This window comes from Aptenodytes forsteri, unplaced genomic scaffold, assembly GCF_000699145.1.
Source record: "Aptenodytes forsteri isolate BGI_AS27 unplaced genomic scaffold, ASM69914v1 Scaffold317, whole genome shotgun sequence".
In the NCBI taxonomy this organism is placed as follows: domain Eukaryota; kingdom Metazoa; phylum Chordata; class Aves; order Sphenisciformes; family Spheniscidae; genus Aptenodytes; species Aptenodytes forsteri.
In genome coordinates this window covers 903403-917371 of record NW_008794415.1, presented here as the reverse complement: position 1 = coordinate 917371, position 13969 = coordinate 903403, and the positions used below count along the sequence as shown (strand labels likewise).

At 41.9% G+C, this 13969-nt stretch overlaps 1 protein-coding gene across 1 annotated transcript in view; it reads left to right on the top strand.

The window, feature by feature from the left end:
* Positions 1 to 2406: 2406 nt before the first annotated feature.
* TNIP3 (TNFAIP3 interacting protein 3) overlaps positions 2407 to 13969 on the top strand; it is a 52807-nt gene continuing 41244 nt past the window's right edge. The window contains exons 1-4 of the mRNA XM_019474657.1: positions 2407 to 2412; positions 2904 to 3083; positions 3198 to 3283; positions 12649 to 12781. Of these exons, the coding sequence (XP_019330202.1) occupies positions 2407 to 2412; positions 2904 to 3083; positions 3198 to 3283; positions 12649 to 12781 (405 nt within the window). The remainder of the gene's footprint in view (positions 2413 to 2903; positions 3084 to 3197; positions 3284 to 12648; positions 12782 to 13969) is intronic.

Sequence of the window (13969 nt, the reverse complement as noted above, 5' to 3'; positions counted from 1 at the left end):
TTTGGCCTATTCAGGTATATCTAGGAAGTACTTAAGGCTTGGAGCACTGATAAATTTGGTGGGCGAGCACCAAGGAAATTTTACACGCTTTTTAGCAAACATTTTCAATTATTGTGAAACCCCATACATCTGTGAGCAAAACTGATCCTGTTTTATTTCAGGATGTTCGTGTTCTTAAAAGCCTCGACAGAAAGCAGAAAATTTATGTAATTCTGAGCAATCCTTTACATGACCATTATAACAACCTACTTTCTACAGAGCCTTAATTCTTTGAAGTAGCTGAATTTTATCCATCTTGGCTTCAATTTGTCTGATCTAATAAAAACCTACAGCATTAAATTGCATATTACAGTTGTAAAAACTTATGGTTGTTTTAATAACAAACACTTGCACATGGTACAATAACCTAGTTGCATCTCTTTCGCTCAGATTCATAACTGTAGATTTAGCACAACTTGTGCTGCCAACAAGGTCAGACTCATTGCAGTAAATTTATTGCTGTGAAGAATAAAAAATGATTTAAAAAAATAAAAATAAAAAAAGCCTTTCAGAACTGACACGCTTTACCAAAAAACCCATAAGAAATGAAAGGCCGAGCCGTTACTCTGCATCAACAGTCCCTTGCGCATCAGTAGTTTGGGAAACAGTGGAGGCAAATCAAAGCAGGTGGCAATGCTGCTTAGCTGGCACTAGCCTGACCGTGCCCAGCTGGGTGGAACATGCCAGCTATCACTGCAGTTAAGTTTTTACTACTTTTTCCCGTATCTTGGACTGGATAGAAGAAAGTGGGCGTACTCCCATGCTACGATAACGAAATGGCTTCTGAAAGCTGGGCTGGCTTGTATAGACATGCCTTAAATCAAGGTGCCTAGTACTGAGGGACACGCTGCAAAATCTGCATATGACTAAGAGTCAGGAGATACGTACAACGGACCTTGTCGAGCCACAGGGGAGGGGATACCCCCCACCCCAGCAGATGTTAGCCGTAGGACTTCTTCAGAACTCCTTGTTTAGGCTGGCTGGGTGTGCAGCTGGGCCACGCAGTGATTTGGGAATTGTCGGCTTTAGCAGCTCCTTTCTGTGCGTTTCCCTGGCTTGGCAGAGCAGGGCCACGGAAAACCCCGAGCGCCCGCTATGCGATCCCAGAGCACTCCCCGGCAGGGAGTGTGCAGCACCCCTTCCCTGCGGGCCCCTGAATCTGGCTCGCCATCCTCACTGCAGAAACAGGAAGTGACATGTCTAATAAATAAGTACCTTTTCCTATGTTCTTCACTGCTTTTTTTTCTTTTCAGTTTTTCAGAGCTTTCTTTGCTTCTTGCATGAATTTTACCAACATAGGTATCATCTTTTCAGTAACATCTAACCTGTGTCCCTTTGACATGGCCTCTTTTTTCAGCACATGGGCTGCAATACTGTACGTAACTTGGCAAATGCATCCGAGACTGCTGAAATGTCTAAGCCCAGTGGGATGAACTAGAGATGGACTAGCAGTCTGAATTCCTTGTGTGGTTTTTTTTTTTAATTCAGACAAGTATGGTCAGATTTCATTTAGTCATTTTGTTTTATTTTTTGTCATTTCAGTGGTGGTAGGGAGTGTTCATTCTAGGTCAACATTTTTTTAATTTTATATTTTTAAGTTAGACACCTAAAAGCCAAGTTTAGGCACTCCAAAATAAGGCTTAATTCTCATTAGTACCAAGTGTCTGCAGGTCCCATGGAAATCAAACGAATACAGCTTTCCATACTTCAGCATGTTTTTGTTATGATTAAACAGACACTCGTAAAACTCAGACAAACTGGAATCAAGTTTCACATGAAACTGAATTGACATTTTTTCTTAATAGGATCCTTGTAATTAGTGATTACCAGATGCGTTTAAAATGTGTGAAATGCCTGCAGGAATGGGAGTTAGGAGGGGGGAGGGATGCCAAACACCTCAGATCTTCTCCTGGCAACCTTTCATTTTAAATTTCGGCTCTGCACATAGATGAAGCAGCATGGTTTCTATAAAATGTTCAGCTGTGGTTTCACATTAAGTTGATGTTACCAATAAAGAGAGTGACTTGTAACTGAAAACTTATTTGCTTATAAATAGCAGGTTTCGCTCTTGATGACTCCCCACTTTATTTCAGTGGTCGTGTTGCTGTTCGTACGATAGGTGTTATGAAACCTGCCAGTTTTCTAATTCCAGCAACTATCATAATGCTATTGGTTGTCATTTTGATCTAAAGAGAAGACTAAGACTTTTGGGCTCCTTTTCTGATGAACTAGAGATGTCCCACATAGGCTGAAGAAACATAATCAGGGCTGTTACCAGCCTGCAGCACAGGAGCAGAATGACTCTTCTGGATGAGGTGGCGTTGGCTCACTGTTTGTACCATCTGTTCTCCCACTTGTGCCGGAGAGATGGTGGTACCTCATAAAATTAAAAAAGCTTCCTTTTTTCCCTGCTTGGAGTTTTCATCCAAAAGGGAATATCTAAATGTGGACTGCTTACTCTTACCCTGATGCGAGTCCTTTCCTCTGGGAGGGGTGCTTTTTTTCTTCTCTCCTTTCTCTTTGGAAATGCAGTGCTGGACAGTAGCTGGCCCTGACCAGAAGGAAGCCTGTTAGGAGCTTGTATAGTTCTTGAACAGCGCACTCGTGCACAATAACTCACGCGTGGCTCCTTTTCTTTTCTCTCCAAGTGATCTAGATCACTCATTACTCAAATTCTCTTAAATTTGGAGCAGTAGTTTTACTGGACGCTTCCATGAAGTATATGAATTTTCTAGTCAATGTGAGGACATGCTTGAACTCTAGAGTATTTAAGATAGTTGATTCTTTTAGGATGAATAATAACAGCCCTTTTTGCAACACTTCCAATGTTCCTGTGACTGCTGACAGCTTTGCTCCTTGGGTAGATTCTTGCCACCGCAGCCAGAGACTGTTACTGCTCCTACCCTTGCAAAACTGTCCCTGACAGAGTGGTGGACTTAAGAGGGGATGATGCTGGGAAGGAGGAAGTAGATTCCTGGCTTGCTTGTCAGCCATTTGTGGTATATGAAGAGGAAAACAGGAAAACGTGCAGAAATGTCATGCAGGCAAGATATGGTTATGTTTTCTCATTGCAATTGTGTACTTAAATTTTTCTTCCTAGATTGTTATCTTTTTATTTCCCCTTAAAATCTGCTTTTTTCCCTCCCTGTTTCTAATAGATTCACTGTGAGCAGCTCAAAAGGAAGAACAAAGGTGCAGAGGATCATCTAGAATTGTGCTCCCATCAGTGTGTTGAGATGGAAAGGTATTAACTACCTTAATTTTACATGGAGAAACTTCTTTTATTTTTATTTTTTTAAAAAGTAATTTATGTTACATTATTGGAAATATATAGTTGAGTCTTTCCTGCATGTGTCAATCAATTTATCTTCCAGACACCCAGGTTAATACTTTTTTGTTCTGCTTTAATCTGTCCTGTGGAGATCTGTATTGGTTCTGGTTAAATAAGTGAAACGTGGAAATTTTCTGTACTGAGAAAAGCAAAATCATAGAGAATAATAGTGTAGGTTGGAAGGGACCTCGGGAGGTCATCTGGACCGACCTCCTGCTCAAAGCAGGGCTAGTTAGGTCAGGTTACTCAGGGCCTGTCTAGATGAGTTTCAGTCATCTCCAGGTATGGAGATTTTGCAACCTTTTTGGGCACCTGCTTCTTCATGAACTAATATTACTTCTAGTGATAATGGCAGTAAAAGAGGTGGGACTGTAGGATATAGAGATAAAGAGGTCACGTTATGGCTACAGCCTCTGATGAGGCTGTGATGATGGCAACACCTTTCTAAGACTGTCAGTGAGTAATAAGGAGCCTTAAGAAAATTAATAGTGCTCTTAGTGTATACAAAAAAAGGACCGGGGGGCAAAAAAAAAAAAAAAAAATTCAAGGTAGCTGAGAATCAAGGTAGCTGAGAATGATTAAAAGGTAGCTTTAAAAAGTATTAAGTATAGTGTGTGGATTTGAGAGAGAGAGAAAAAGAAAAACTGTTTTAAGGCAACTGTAGATTTTTTAGGGAAGCTTAAGAAATAATACCCTACCCTCCTTTCTTCCTGTAAGAAGCATTTTTTCCCAGGTTAGTTTATTGTGAAATAATTGGATTTGGAATCCCTTGTGGACTGGGGTTTCCCATTTATTCAAGACATTGTGAGCTGCTGCTGGTGTAGTTTGACTCCAGCCTGTCTCTGTGAAGGGAGGGAGGCGCCAGGTTCCTGTCTGGTGATGGCATCCCTGGTGAAACCGTATGTCGGTCGCTGACAGTTCAAGCCCTGGACCTGTGATGCAGACAGCCGCGCGGCGAGCTTCCTCTGCCTTTCAGCTTGGCTGCCTAACAGCTACCACAGGCAAGAAGTTGGCTTGACTCAGCAGAGCTGGTTGTCCTCTGTCAGCTACCGTATGTTAAATTTCCTGGCTGCATTTCCAAATGGTGTTCATCTGTTTATTCTGCTTGCGCTGTTAGTAGATCACGGAAAATATCTCAGGTCTGTGTGGGAGACACTGACCCAAATGAATCGTGGACTTGTTTTCCTCCAAGAGTGCAGCCCAGCTGTGAGCCCAGGTCAGTAAGGCGTTGGTGACGTATCCACATCCTGGCCAAGGCTGAACTAGGAGGCAAAATGGGCTGTTCATAGGTCATGTTCCGTTTGTAGTGATGCCTGATTCGGGAAAAGAAAGAATAGTGATGTAAAGTACCAGTTAAAAATGTCAACGATGTAATTGCATCAGAATCATAGCTTTCCACAGAAATGAGTACGTGTAAGACTTGAATAGACTCGTGGTGCTCAAGCTATATCTGTGGAGCGAGCAGCCGGTCAAGCTGTATCTGTGGGACAAGTAGCCAGTCCAGAAAGGGCTGTGGGAGGGGGACCATTTCAAAAAGGTGCCTACTGAGGCTAGGAGGGTGTCCTAAAAGGGGTGCAAGCTTTTCTAGCTATTGGTCTTCACAGAAAAAGAGCAAGCACTTGAAAACATCTAGATTTGTCTCCCCTCTTGTTTTTTAACCCTTCATTTTCAGTTCTTCTAACACTTTCCTGCCATCTCCCACCAGCTTTCTGCACGTGTGCATTTCAGTGGGGGAATTCATCTGCTCAGAAAGCACACGCTACTTGGTGGCTCTGCTCGGCCGAGCTTTCCATTTGATTGATTTTCATGGCAAAACTTCAATTCCGTTTCCACTAGTGATCCGCACGCAGCTATGTAAGTCCTGGATGATGAGTCTGGGTGACAGTGCTCCATTTACCGCTTCTCCAGAGAGAGTCAGCTGTAACTCGTTCATGGCTCATTTAAAGCCCAAGAAAGTTGGTGAAAATAATTTAATTGGCTTTCCTGAAGTTTGAACTCAGCCCAAATGCTGTCCATGAGGAAGAAATTCAATTATGGTCTTCATAGTATAATTAAGCAGAAGATCTAAGTGAAAGGGGAATGATGTTATTTTCCTGACATACAGGCTGTATAGGGTACAGAAGTGAGGCGGCAGCATTGAAACCCAGTCCCAAAGGACAGGAACCTCCAGGCACGGAGGGGAGCAGCACTGTGTGATAAGTAACATGCCATGTAATGTGAACCAGCTAGTTGTCGTCTTCTTGCATGTTGCATATTTGTTGAGGGGAATAGTCAAAGTCTGGGAGACACTAAGTGCCTGTATATCAGTAGCTTTACTTCTCTCTTTACTGAGACGGGACAGATTATAGGTGCACCTTCAAATAATCACTGGGCCCTTTTTTTTTTTTTTTTTTTGGCTTATTTTCAGAGAAACCAGATGTGTTTCCATTAAGAACATGTACCTCTTTTGTTGTTGTGATTTGTGTAATTCTTAAAATTAAGCAAAACTATTAAAGAATAATTGTTTCTGTTCACGTTAACAGCACACAGCTTCTCCAGATGTGGCATTTGACAGCCAGACAGCTGCTGGCTATTAAACGTGCCTTAAAAGCTCCATTCCTTTGTCATAAAGGGAACAGAAGTGTAGGGACGTTTATGGGGTGATAGGCAGATGTTTTGGCTTCATCAGATTTGAGCGAAAGTTTAAGTGGTTTCTCTGCTATAGTCACAGTACGTACATGTTTTAACCCCTGTCATACACCTTGCCTTATGGAGCTATCTTCTCGGGACTGGAGTGAGATTATTTCTAATCTCACTGCAGTTACCTCCCAAGCAACAGTGCCAGCACTTTTTTCGCAACATCTGGGACATCTCACTCCAAAGACAATGCAGTTCTGCTAGGTGGGTCTCAGCTGCTGCTGGTGGCTGGCTTTCCAGCTGCGCTTTTGAAATACTGGGTGAATTTTTTCTGGTGAAATTTGAGTTAAAAAATTAAGTTGGAAATAATTTGAAATAGTGTTGCTTTATTTTTTTTTTAAACTTTCTTTTTAAGTATATCCTCATAATCGTCAAAGGCAGGTGTTCTTTTTGTGTTTGTACCAGTGCAGTACGCTTTATGCCCAATAAACTGTTTTTTATAGTGGTACATGTGAAGTGGAATGTAGAACCAGTGGAGCTCAATTTCAAGAGATCTGGCTCAAATTCCCAAGCCTAAACTCTGAGCGGAGATCCGCTCGCTGGGTGTTGAGTACTGGAATAGCACCACTGATCCTTAGGGAGCTGCACCCCATTGTAAATATTCTCTCATGAGGCTGCAAAAATTTTTTTCTGTAACAAAAGTCTTTTTGTTTTCTTGGCAAAATTTTGTTCTTCCCATTGCTTGTTGGACCGGAAATTCTTTGTTGTCTTAACTGGATAAGATTTTAATATTAAAATCCCAATGTATTTGCATGAAAAATAATCTAAGATTTCTACAAAACTGAATTCAAGGAGAGCAAAAATCCTGTAAAATCATATGGAACATAAAAGAATAGGCTAGTTCTACAGATAAACTGTCATTTTTAAGAATTATATGCCTAATTTTATTCCTATTTTAAGTCTATTTCTAGTACAAGTTAAATTAAATATTCTGTAATCCAGGTCTCGTTCTCTCCCATATTCTAAAGGCCTTTTTCTGAAATGAAGTGTGTTATCATAAACAGGGGATATATTAGCTGAAACGGTTTGAAATTTGCCACATTTTTTAATTTATCCCAACCAGTTCATCCTCCGTAATTCAAGTGCAGAAATTTATTTCTTTCCATGGATCTGCTCCTTAGGCTTAGCCAAGCAAGAATCCTACGTCCCAAATGCCCACCCAAGGGGATGAAGCATGTGTTTAACCCCTAGACTCTGGAATTCATTTCCCGTCAAAATATGACTCCGTGGTGTTGGCGTCTGGCTGTAAATCCTGGCTTAAAACCTTTTTTCACAATTGTTTATGGTGTGTATTTGCGCTTTGACCAATCACAGGAGAATGACCCCAGCACACCAGCCTTGAAATTATTATTTCAAATAGTTATATGCCTTCGGTATTAATATTTTGCAACAAATGTCTTGGGACATGTTGTAGGTATGTCCATTGTTGCCACATAACTGCTATTAGTAAAAGTCATAATGCCCGTTTCCAGTGAAAACCGGGGAGAGCCAAGAGCTCACAAATGGTACCAGCTGCAGAGCTGGGACTCTGCATGGGGCTTGTCCCTGGCTATTTGATAAACATGTATTTCTTGGCCATCAATCTGTGCTGCTACAAGCCCAAAGCATGTGGCTCATGAAAAGAGCATGGGGCAGGCCATCAGGAGCTGAACTGGTTGCTGCTCCATTATGAAAGTGTGTATTAGTAGGAGTTGTTCTGTCTTCTGCTTCTTCTCCTGACCAGGAAAAGAAGGACTGCAAGGAGTGCCCTTGATGCCATTAGAAGCCACTGGTGTCTACATCTCACGCTTCCTTTCTGGTGCCATCATATTCTGGCTTTAGTGATAGTTTTGGGCCAAATATAGGTTTTGCTCTGGCTCCGTTAAATGCATAATTTAATAAAATTCCCTGTGTGTGTACAGCCAGTACTTCATTGTCTACCCCTGTGAGGACAGACAGGCCAGCATGGTTTATTTAACTGGGTGGCATTGATCTGCGTAGGAATTTCAGTCCCATTCACATACAAAGCATGTGCTGGGCACAATTTTTGTTCTGGCTCCCAGCTGAAAAACTGAATTGCTGTAAAAAGTATGCAACCATTTACAAATAATTAATTACAAAAAGCCGATAGAGCCTAGAAATTGAAATGGCGCAAAGATGTACCGTAGAGCAAAAAGTGAAAACCATTTTAAAGGCAGCTAGGTGAATACGTGGGAGAAATGAAAATATCTTTAATGTGGTGCACAGTTAGTCTCTGGCAGTGAAACCCTGCATGGATACGGCAACTTGCAAACCAAAGAGAACAGACCTAATTTCTTATTCTTGGAGGACATGGCTAGAAGGATATTGGCTACTACTTTTCAGATATGACATGGAAATTGAGTAAGGTTGGGCTCTCTCCTTTTCTTGCAAGCTGCTAAAACTTATGCTGGGAGACCAGCTTCCTTCATTACATCTATAGGTTCTGCTTCCATGTGAAATGTCTTAATTTTCCCAAAAAAGGAAATTTAGCAACTAACTCAAAGTTTACAAAGAGGAGTTAATATTCTAATCTTTTATTGGCTTCTGCATTAATCACAGCATGCTATGTATATCTTCATATACTTTAGAAAGATTTTGCACATAGAAGGGATACACTTTGTCGCATATGACCCACATAAAAATGCTTTTAATATTCTCTGATGATTGATTTTACAAAACATAAAAAACCTATCTCCCAAATTTGAATGGATTTCATTTTTCTGATTTTTTTTTTCCTAACAGATTGCCTATTTGCATAATTTAATTACTAAAACCCTAAATACCTGATTTTAGCAAATGTTGGCAACAGCGTAGAACAGTAAGTGTATTAATGGTGCAGAAACGTACCTGTGAACTTCACAAAACCAAAAGTAGTTCTGAAAAGATTGCTTTCTGCAGAAGCTAAATGCTGTGTGCCCTCTAGAGCTCACCAGGGGAAGCTCCGGTAATCATCAAGAACTGTCTTGTTCTGGGGTAGCTCCTAATTACCAGTATCTTGAAGACGTATTCAAGCGCTCAGATCATCTGTGTGCTCTGAAAGTCCAGCCTGTAAGATGGATCTAGACACCAGATATGATTAACGTTTTAGATCACAATAAATATATCCTTCCAATTACCAAAGTGGCTAATATTAAAATACAGATAAACGGAGTAATAGTTTCTGGTCAGAAGACCTTAGTCTAAAAACTGAGGGAAAACCAAATGCACTGAGAAATCCAGTCAATGAAGTGATTTTCTGACTTTTGTGACGATGTCGAGACACATGGATATAACAGAGCAGCAATCAGTTCGTAGGGATTTGAGTCTCTTGCGGTTCCCTTTCTTTTACCCAGGCACAGCTGGTTCCTGCTCTTGCCCAGGTACTCCTAAGCCCAGAAAGGAGAATGCAGAGAGACAGGGTGGGAGCAGCCAGAGGTGAACATCATTTACAGCCACAGCATCAGACAAAATGTGGGGAGCAGAGCAGAGGAATAGATACTTCCTGGCTGAAAAGAAATATTTAAAGCCAACCCACCATCTTTATGGGGTATTTCCCAGCTTGATTCACGCTCTGATCTCAGGAGGCTGTGGTCACACATCTCCTCTCGCTGTGGCTGAACCAGCAGCAGAGATGAGCGCAGCCTGCCTAAACACTTGCTGCTGCACTCCTGCTAGAGGTTGCTGCCCGTCTTTCACTGTCCTCAGGACTGCACCTAGACATTGCTCCTTCATTTTGAACAGTTGTTTTAGTCTAAGCTGCCTTATTTGACTTAAAAGAGTTTAAGAAACCTTGACTACTTTGACCAAGCCGGGTGAGTAGGTTGTGCTGGCAGTTGGGGATGGTAATTTGCAGTAGAGAGGTAGTGAAGGTGGAAAGCGGCAGGGGCCGTAGAGGAGTTAAACTCTTTGGCAGGCTTTGGAGCAGCTAGAGCAGGATGTGTGACTGCAACCCTGGGCAATGAGCAAAATACACTTTACCAGAAGCGACTTGTAGGGCCAGAGTTTTTTCTCTCAGCTAAGCACTAAGCTGGTTGCTCTACTGAAGTCACACAGGAGGTGTGTGGAGCGAGGGAAGAGGAGAGTAACTAGCCTACCTTTCGTTGCCTAAGCACAGATAAAAAACTGACATTTTGAAAGCTCAGTCTGAAAATATTGGCCTGTGGTTTTAGCAGCTCTGCCCGAAATCCCTCAATACTGCTCAGTAACGTTTCACCTCACTTTATTTAACCTCTCCCTTCCTTTTGCCACATTTCTAGGGGCTCTAAGGAGGCTGCAGCAATAATTTCTCCCTTACTATGTAAATATAACTTCATTCACTTTTCCTAAAACTGCACCATGAGCGACTGCTTCTGTGCTGTGGCTTTTCGATTCTTCCGAGCACCCTCAAAAGCACCAAGTGCTCTGCACAGCTTATATCCAATTCTGTTAAGCAAAGCAATCTCAGGCTGGGTCAGGCATGGGAGTCCAAATGAAGATGCTGTTTTCCAGGGAAGTGCACTTGAGAGAAAAGGGGTGTTGCTACTTACATTGCAAAGTTTGCATTATGTAGCTGATTAAAAATGAAGGCTATAAGCAGAGCACTTGGTCATGCTGCTGCCTGAGAATTTATTGTCCGGGAACCTTCGCACAGAATTGCTTAAAAAAGAAAAAGTACCACTCGCACTGGTCCATCCAGGATTTTGCAATATTTAGCGAGATAGAAAAGGGCTGGATTTCTTTCGCAAGGTTTGTTGTTTTCCTTCTGTAGTTTTCTTCACGAGCTGCCACGTGGCTAACCCGTGCTGCTGGGGCTCACCTGCCACCCACGCACGGCTGAAGCTTTGAAAACTGCCACGAGCGTTCAGAGCAGCTGCAGCCTGCTGCACTGCCATGACATTCATGAAAATGTGCATCGAGAAGGTCTTTCTCTTAATCGTCATGGCTTTGGAAGGGAGTTATGGCCAGTTAAAGTGGTCTAACAAAAGACAATACTCTCTTCAGTTGGGTACTCTGTTTCTTTGAACTTGCACTAGCTGCTATATTGGTTTAAAAACAACAACAACAACAAAAAAGCAAAAGGTTAGTACGAAGAAATATTTTTCTGCAGAGAAGAAAAATCACATGATGTGTCCTAGTGCTTCAGGACCTTCCAGCGCTAAAAACCCCGGGTCTTGGTTCCTTGTGTAAAAGTCCTATTTCCCTATGCCATAGGTCTAGCTCTCGAAACACATCCAAATATCTTGTTTCTGCCGTGAAACTTTTTTTTTTTTTCTGGTGGCTTCATGGCTCTAAACCTGCCATGAAATTCCAGCTTCTCCAACTGCTAGGGGGCAAGTAAAAGAAAAAGCTCTTGAGTTTTACTTGTCCTTATTTGCTACTGTTGGTATTTTATTGTAGTACCTCCTGCAAATGATTTTGCATTCATGCTTAACGAACATACATTTCTGTTATAGTCTGTGTGTTGCAAATATCAAGAATAACATGAATCATTTTATGCTATCAGCACGAAATTCACCGCACTTATTTACTCTTATGATTAGGATAGATGGGTTTGTTTATTGGATAATTTTATCAATGGCCCTTCAAGAGTTTCTTCAGAACCTGCAGTGCGATCCCTGTGCATTGCCTGTCTAAACTGCAATAAGTATAACTCATAAATTCGTACTGCTTCCAGTTTTTCTGTAGCTCAAACGAAGAATTTAGTATTTTCTGCCTAAATCAAGAAGTAATCTTGCTGTAACAGGTTGGTAATACTTTTGAGCCTTGCAGTTTGCTTTCTGGTCGTGCATTACTTATATTTAGAGTTGGTTTAAGCTGATTAGGAAATGAAGGTCTGAGCTTGCAAAAGACATGAGTATTTCTTGAAAACTTGGGTTGGGTCTAGGGCTTTTGGGGGTTTGTTTTCATTATGCCTAGGTCCATTCTCTGAAAGTCACATTCCACCATTATGGTGTATCAGGTGAATCAGCCCTAATTGCTAGTTAGTTCTGTGAATTTGGAGCAAGCTCTTAAGTGCATATAAGTCCTGTGTGTCCTTAGCAGAGAGACTGAAAGAAAAGAATCTTCCCACCAAACAAATACCACTTTAGTGTTCACTAACAGAGCAATTTTTACAAGATAGGAACATTTTTAAAAAGAACTTTCAGGAAAAAAAATTGAAAATGCACATCAGGTATCTATTACGAAGTGATGCAGAAAACAAAATGTGACATCAAAAAACTTTGTGAACTGAGCACCTGGTTTTGGAGTTCGCAACCAGTTTAACCATTTTGATTGCATTTTTGTTGAAGTTGAATATAAAATTTTTGAAACGGTGGGTGGGTGGGGCTGAGGGCACATGACAGTCTTCATATAATCCCCAAAATGGTTGGCTTGGATTTTGTAGACCCAAGGTAGTAAAATTCATAAAGACTGCTTGTTTAAATATTTTAAATGAATTTCTGCCACAAAGCCCTTAGAGATTGCCTGTGTGACACTGCTCTAGGGCTCTCTGATTGCGTACCAGGAAGGAAGGTAGCAGGAGCTTGGTGCAGGACTAGCTCTGCTGTCTGCGTTGTCACATTCAGAAGACAGCTGACAAATTTACCTTCTCTGTGCTTCAAGTTCTGGTGTAAAGTTTAACATTGCTATTTCTTTCTAAGCAGGTGTGAAAGTAAAGAGCTTGATGTTGAAATAAGGAACCTGATAGAGAAGAATAACACTTACCAGTTGTGTGAGGACCCTGAACCTATTGCGCAAGAGAGTCCGAACCCTCAGAGAATTTCGTGTTCCCTTAAGGTAAACGCAGTCTGCTTTTGCAATGTTTATCTGCCAGGAAAGAACATTCAGGGGATGTTCCCTGGGTGACTTGATTATGCATGAAACTTTTTGATTTCTGAAATGATGCAATGAACTTGCTACACATTTTTTTTTTCTTTCTGATACAGCTACTTTCTCTTACAAGGAAGGCTGAGTGAGAAGATATGTTTTATGGTGCTTTAAAAGGTCAACTAAACCCACTGAGTATCCAAAGTGACACCCTCTGTAGCCAGCTGTGCCTTTTGGATAACACAGATCGACAAAACTGTATACCCCAAGAGCACTGACATTTTTTTAGGTTGTTGCATTTGGTAGTTCTGATTTAGCTGAGGATGGGCAGAGGTGTGGGGGACAAAGATCTTTGGGAGTGTCAGGAAAGCTTTTAGATAAATACAAAGAAAGAAGAAAAATTATGATTCAAACCCACACTTCTCTGGTATTGCAAACAGAAAATTGTAAGCCACCTGCTAAGATGGTTGTCTTTGCTTGCAGTGAAGCAGTGGTTAACAAGCATGGCAGAAACTTGCTCTAGGTTTCCCTTCTCTCCCCTGAAACAGCAAGCTGCTTTTTATTGTGCAGCAGGAGGACAAAAGGAAATTCCTGTTTTCTGCAAACTGGGAAAGGGAGGAGTGAGGGGTACAGAGGAGAGGAGTGATTAAGCCGTGAATGCCATCCACCTGCAAGGGATGACACACTTACCTGCCTGTGTGACTCCACTATGGGGCGGGGGGTGGAGGGGGAAGGAAACCTCTGAAGGCTGTGCCCCAAGGCATGATGCAGGAAATTAATGTGGAGGTAAAGGAGAGATGACTCTCTTCTATGAAATCCGAAATTACACATAGCTCCTTTCACATGTAAACCGCCATCTCCAAAATGACTCATGACCTCAGGGCATGAAGCTGAGCTGAGCCTAAGGAGATGCCCCAGGGTCAGACTAGTGGGATTAGAAACAGTGAGAGAGAAGCCACAGAGAGGAATGGGGAATCCCGGCCCCAGGGGAGGAATAAGCATGGTGAAACAGAAGTCAGTGCAGAATTAAGTAGCACCGAGCTATGAAATTACAGGGCAGAACAGCAAGCCTGTTTCCGCAACGGTCTGTGGAAACACCGTCCCCCGCGCGTTAGCCTCCCTCCAACAGAAGGAGATTTGGGGGGGGGGGGGGGGAGG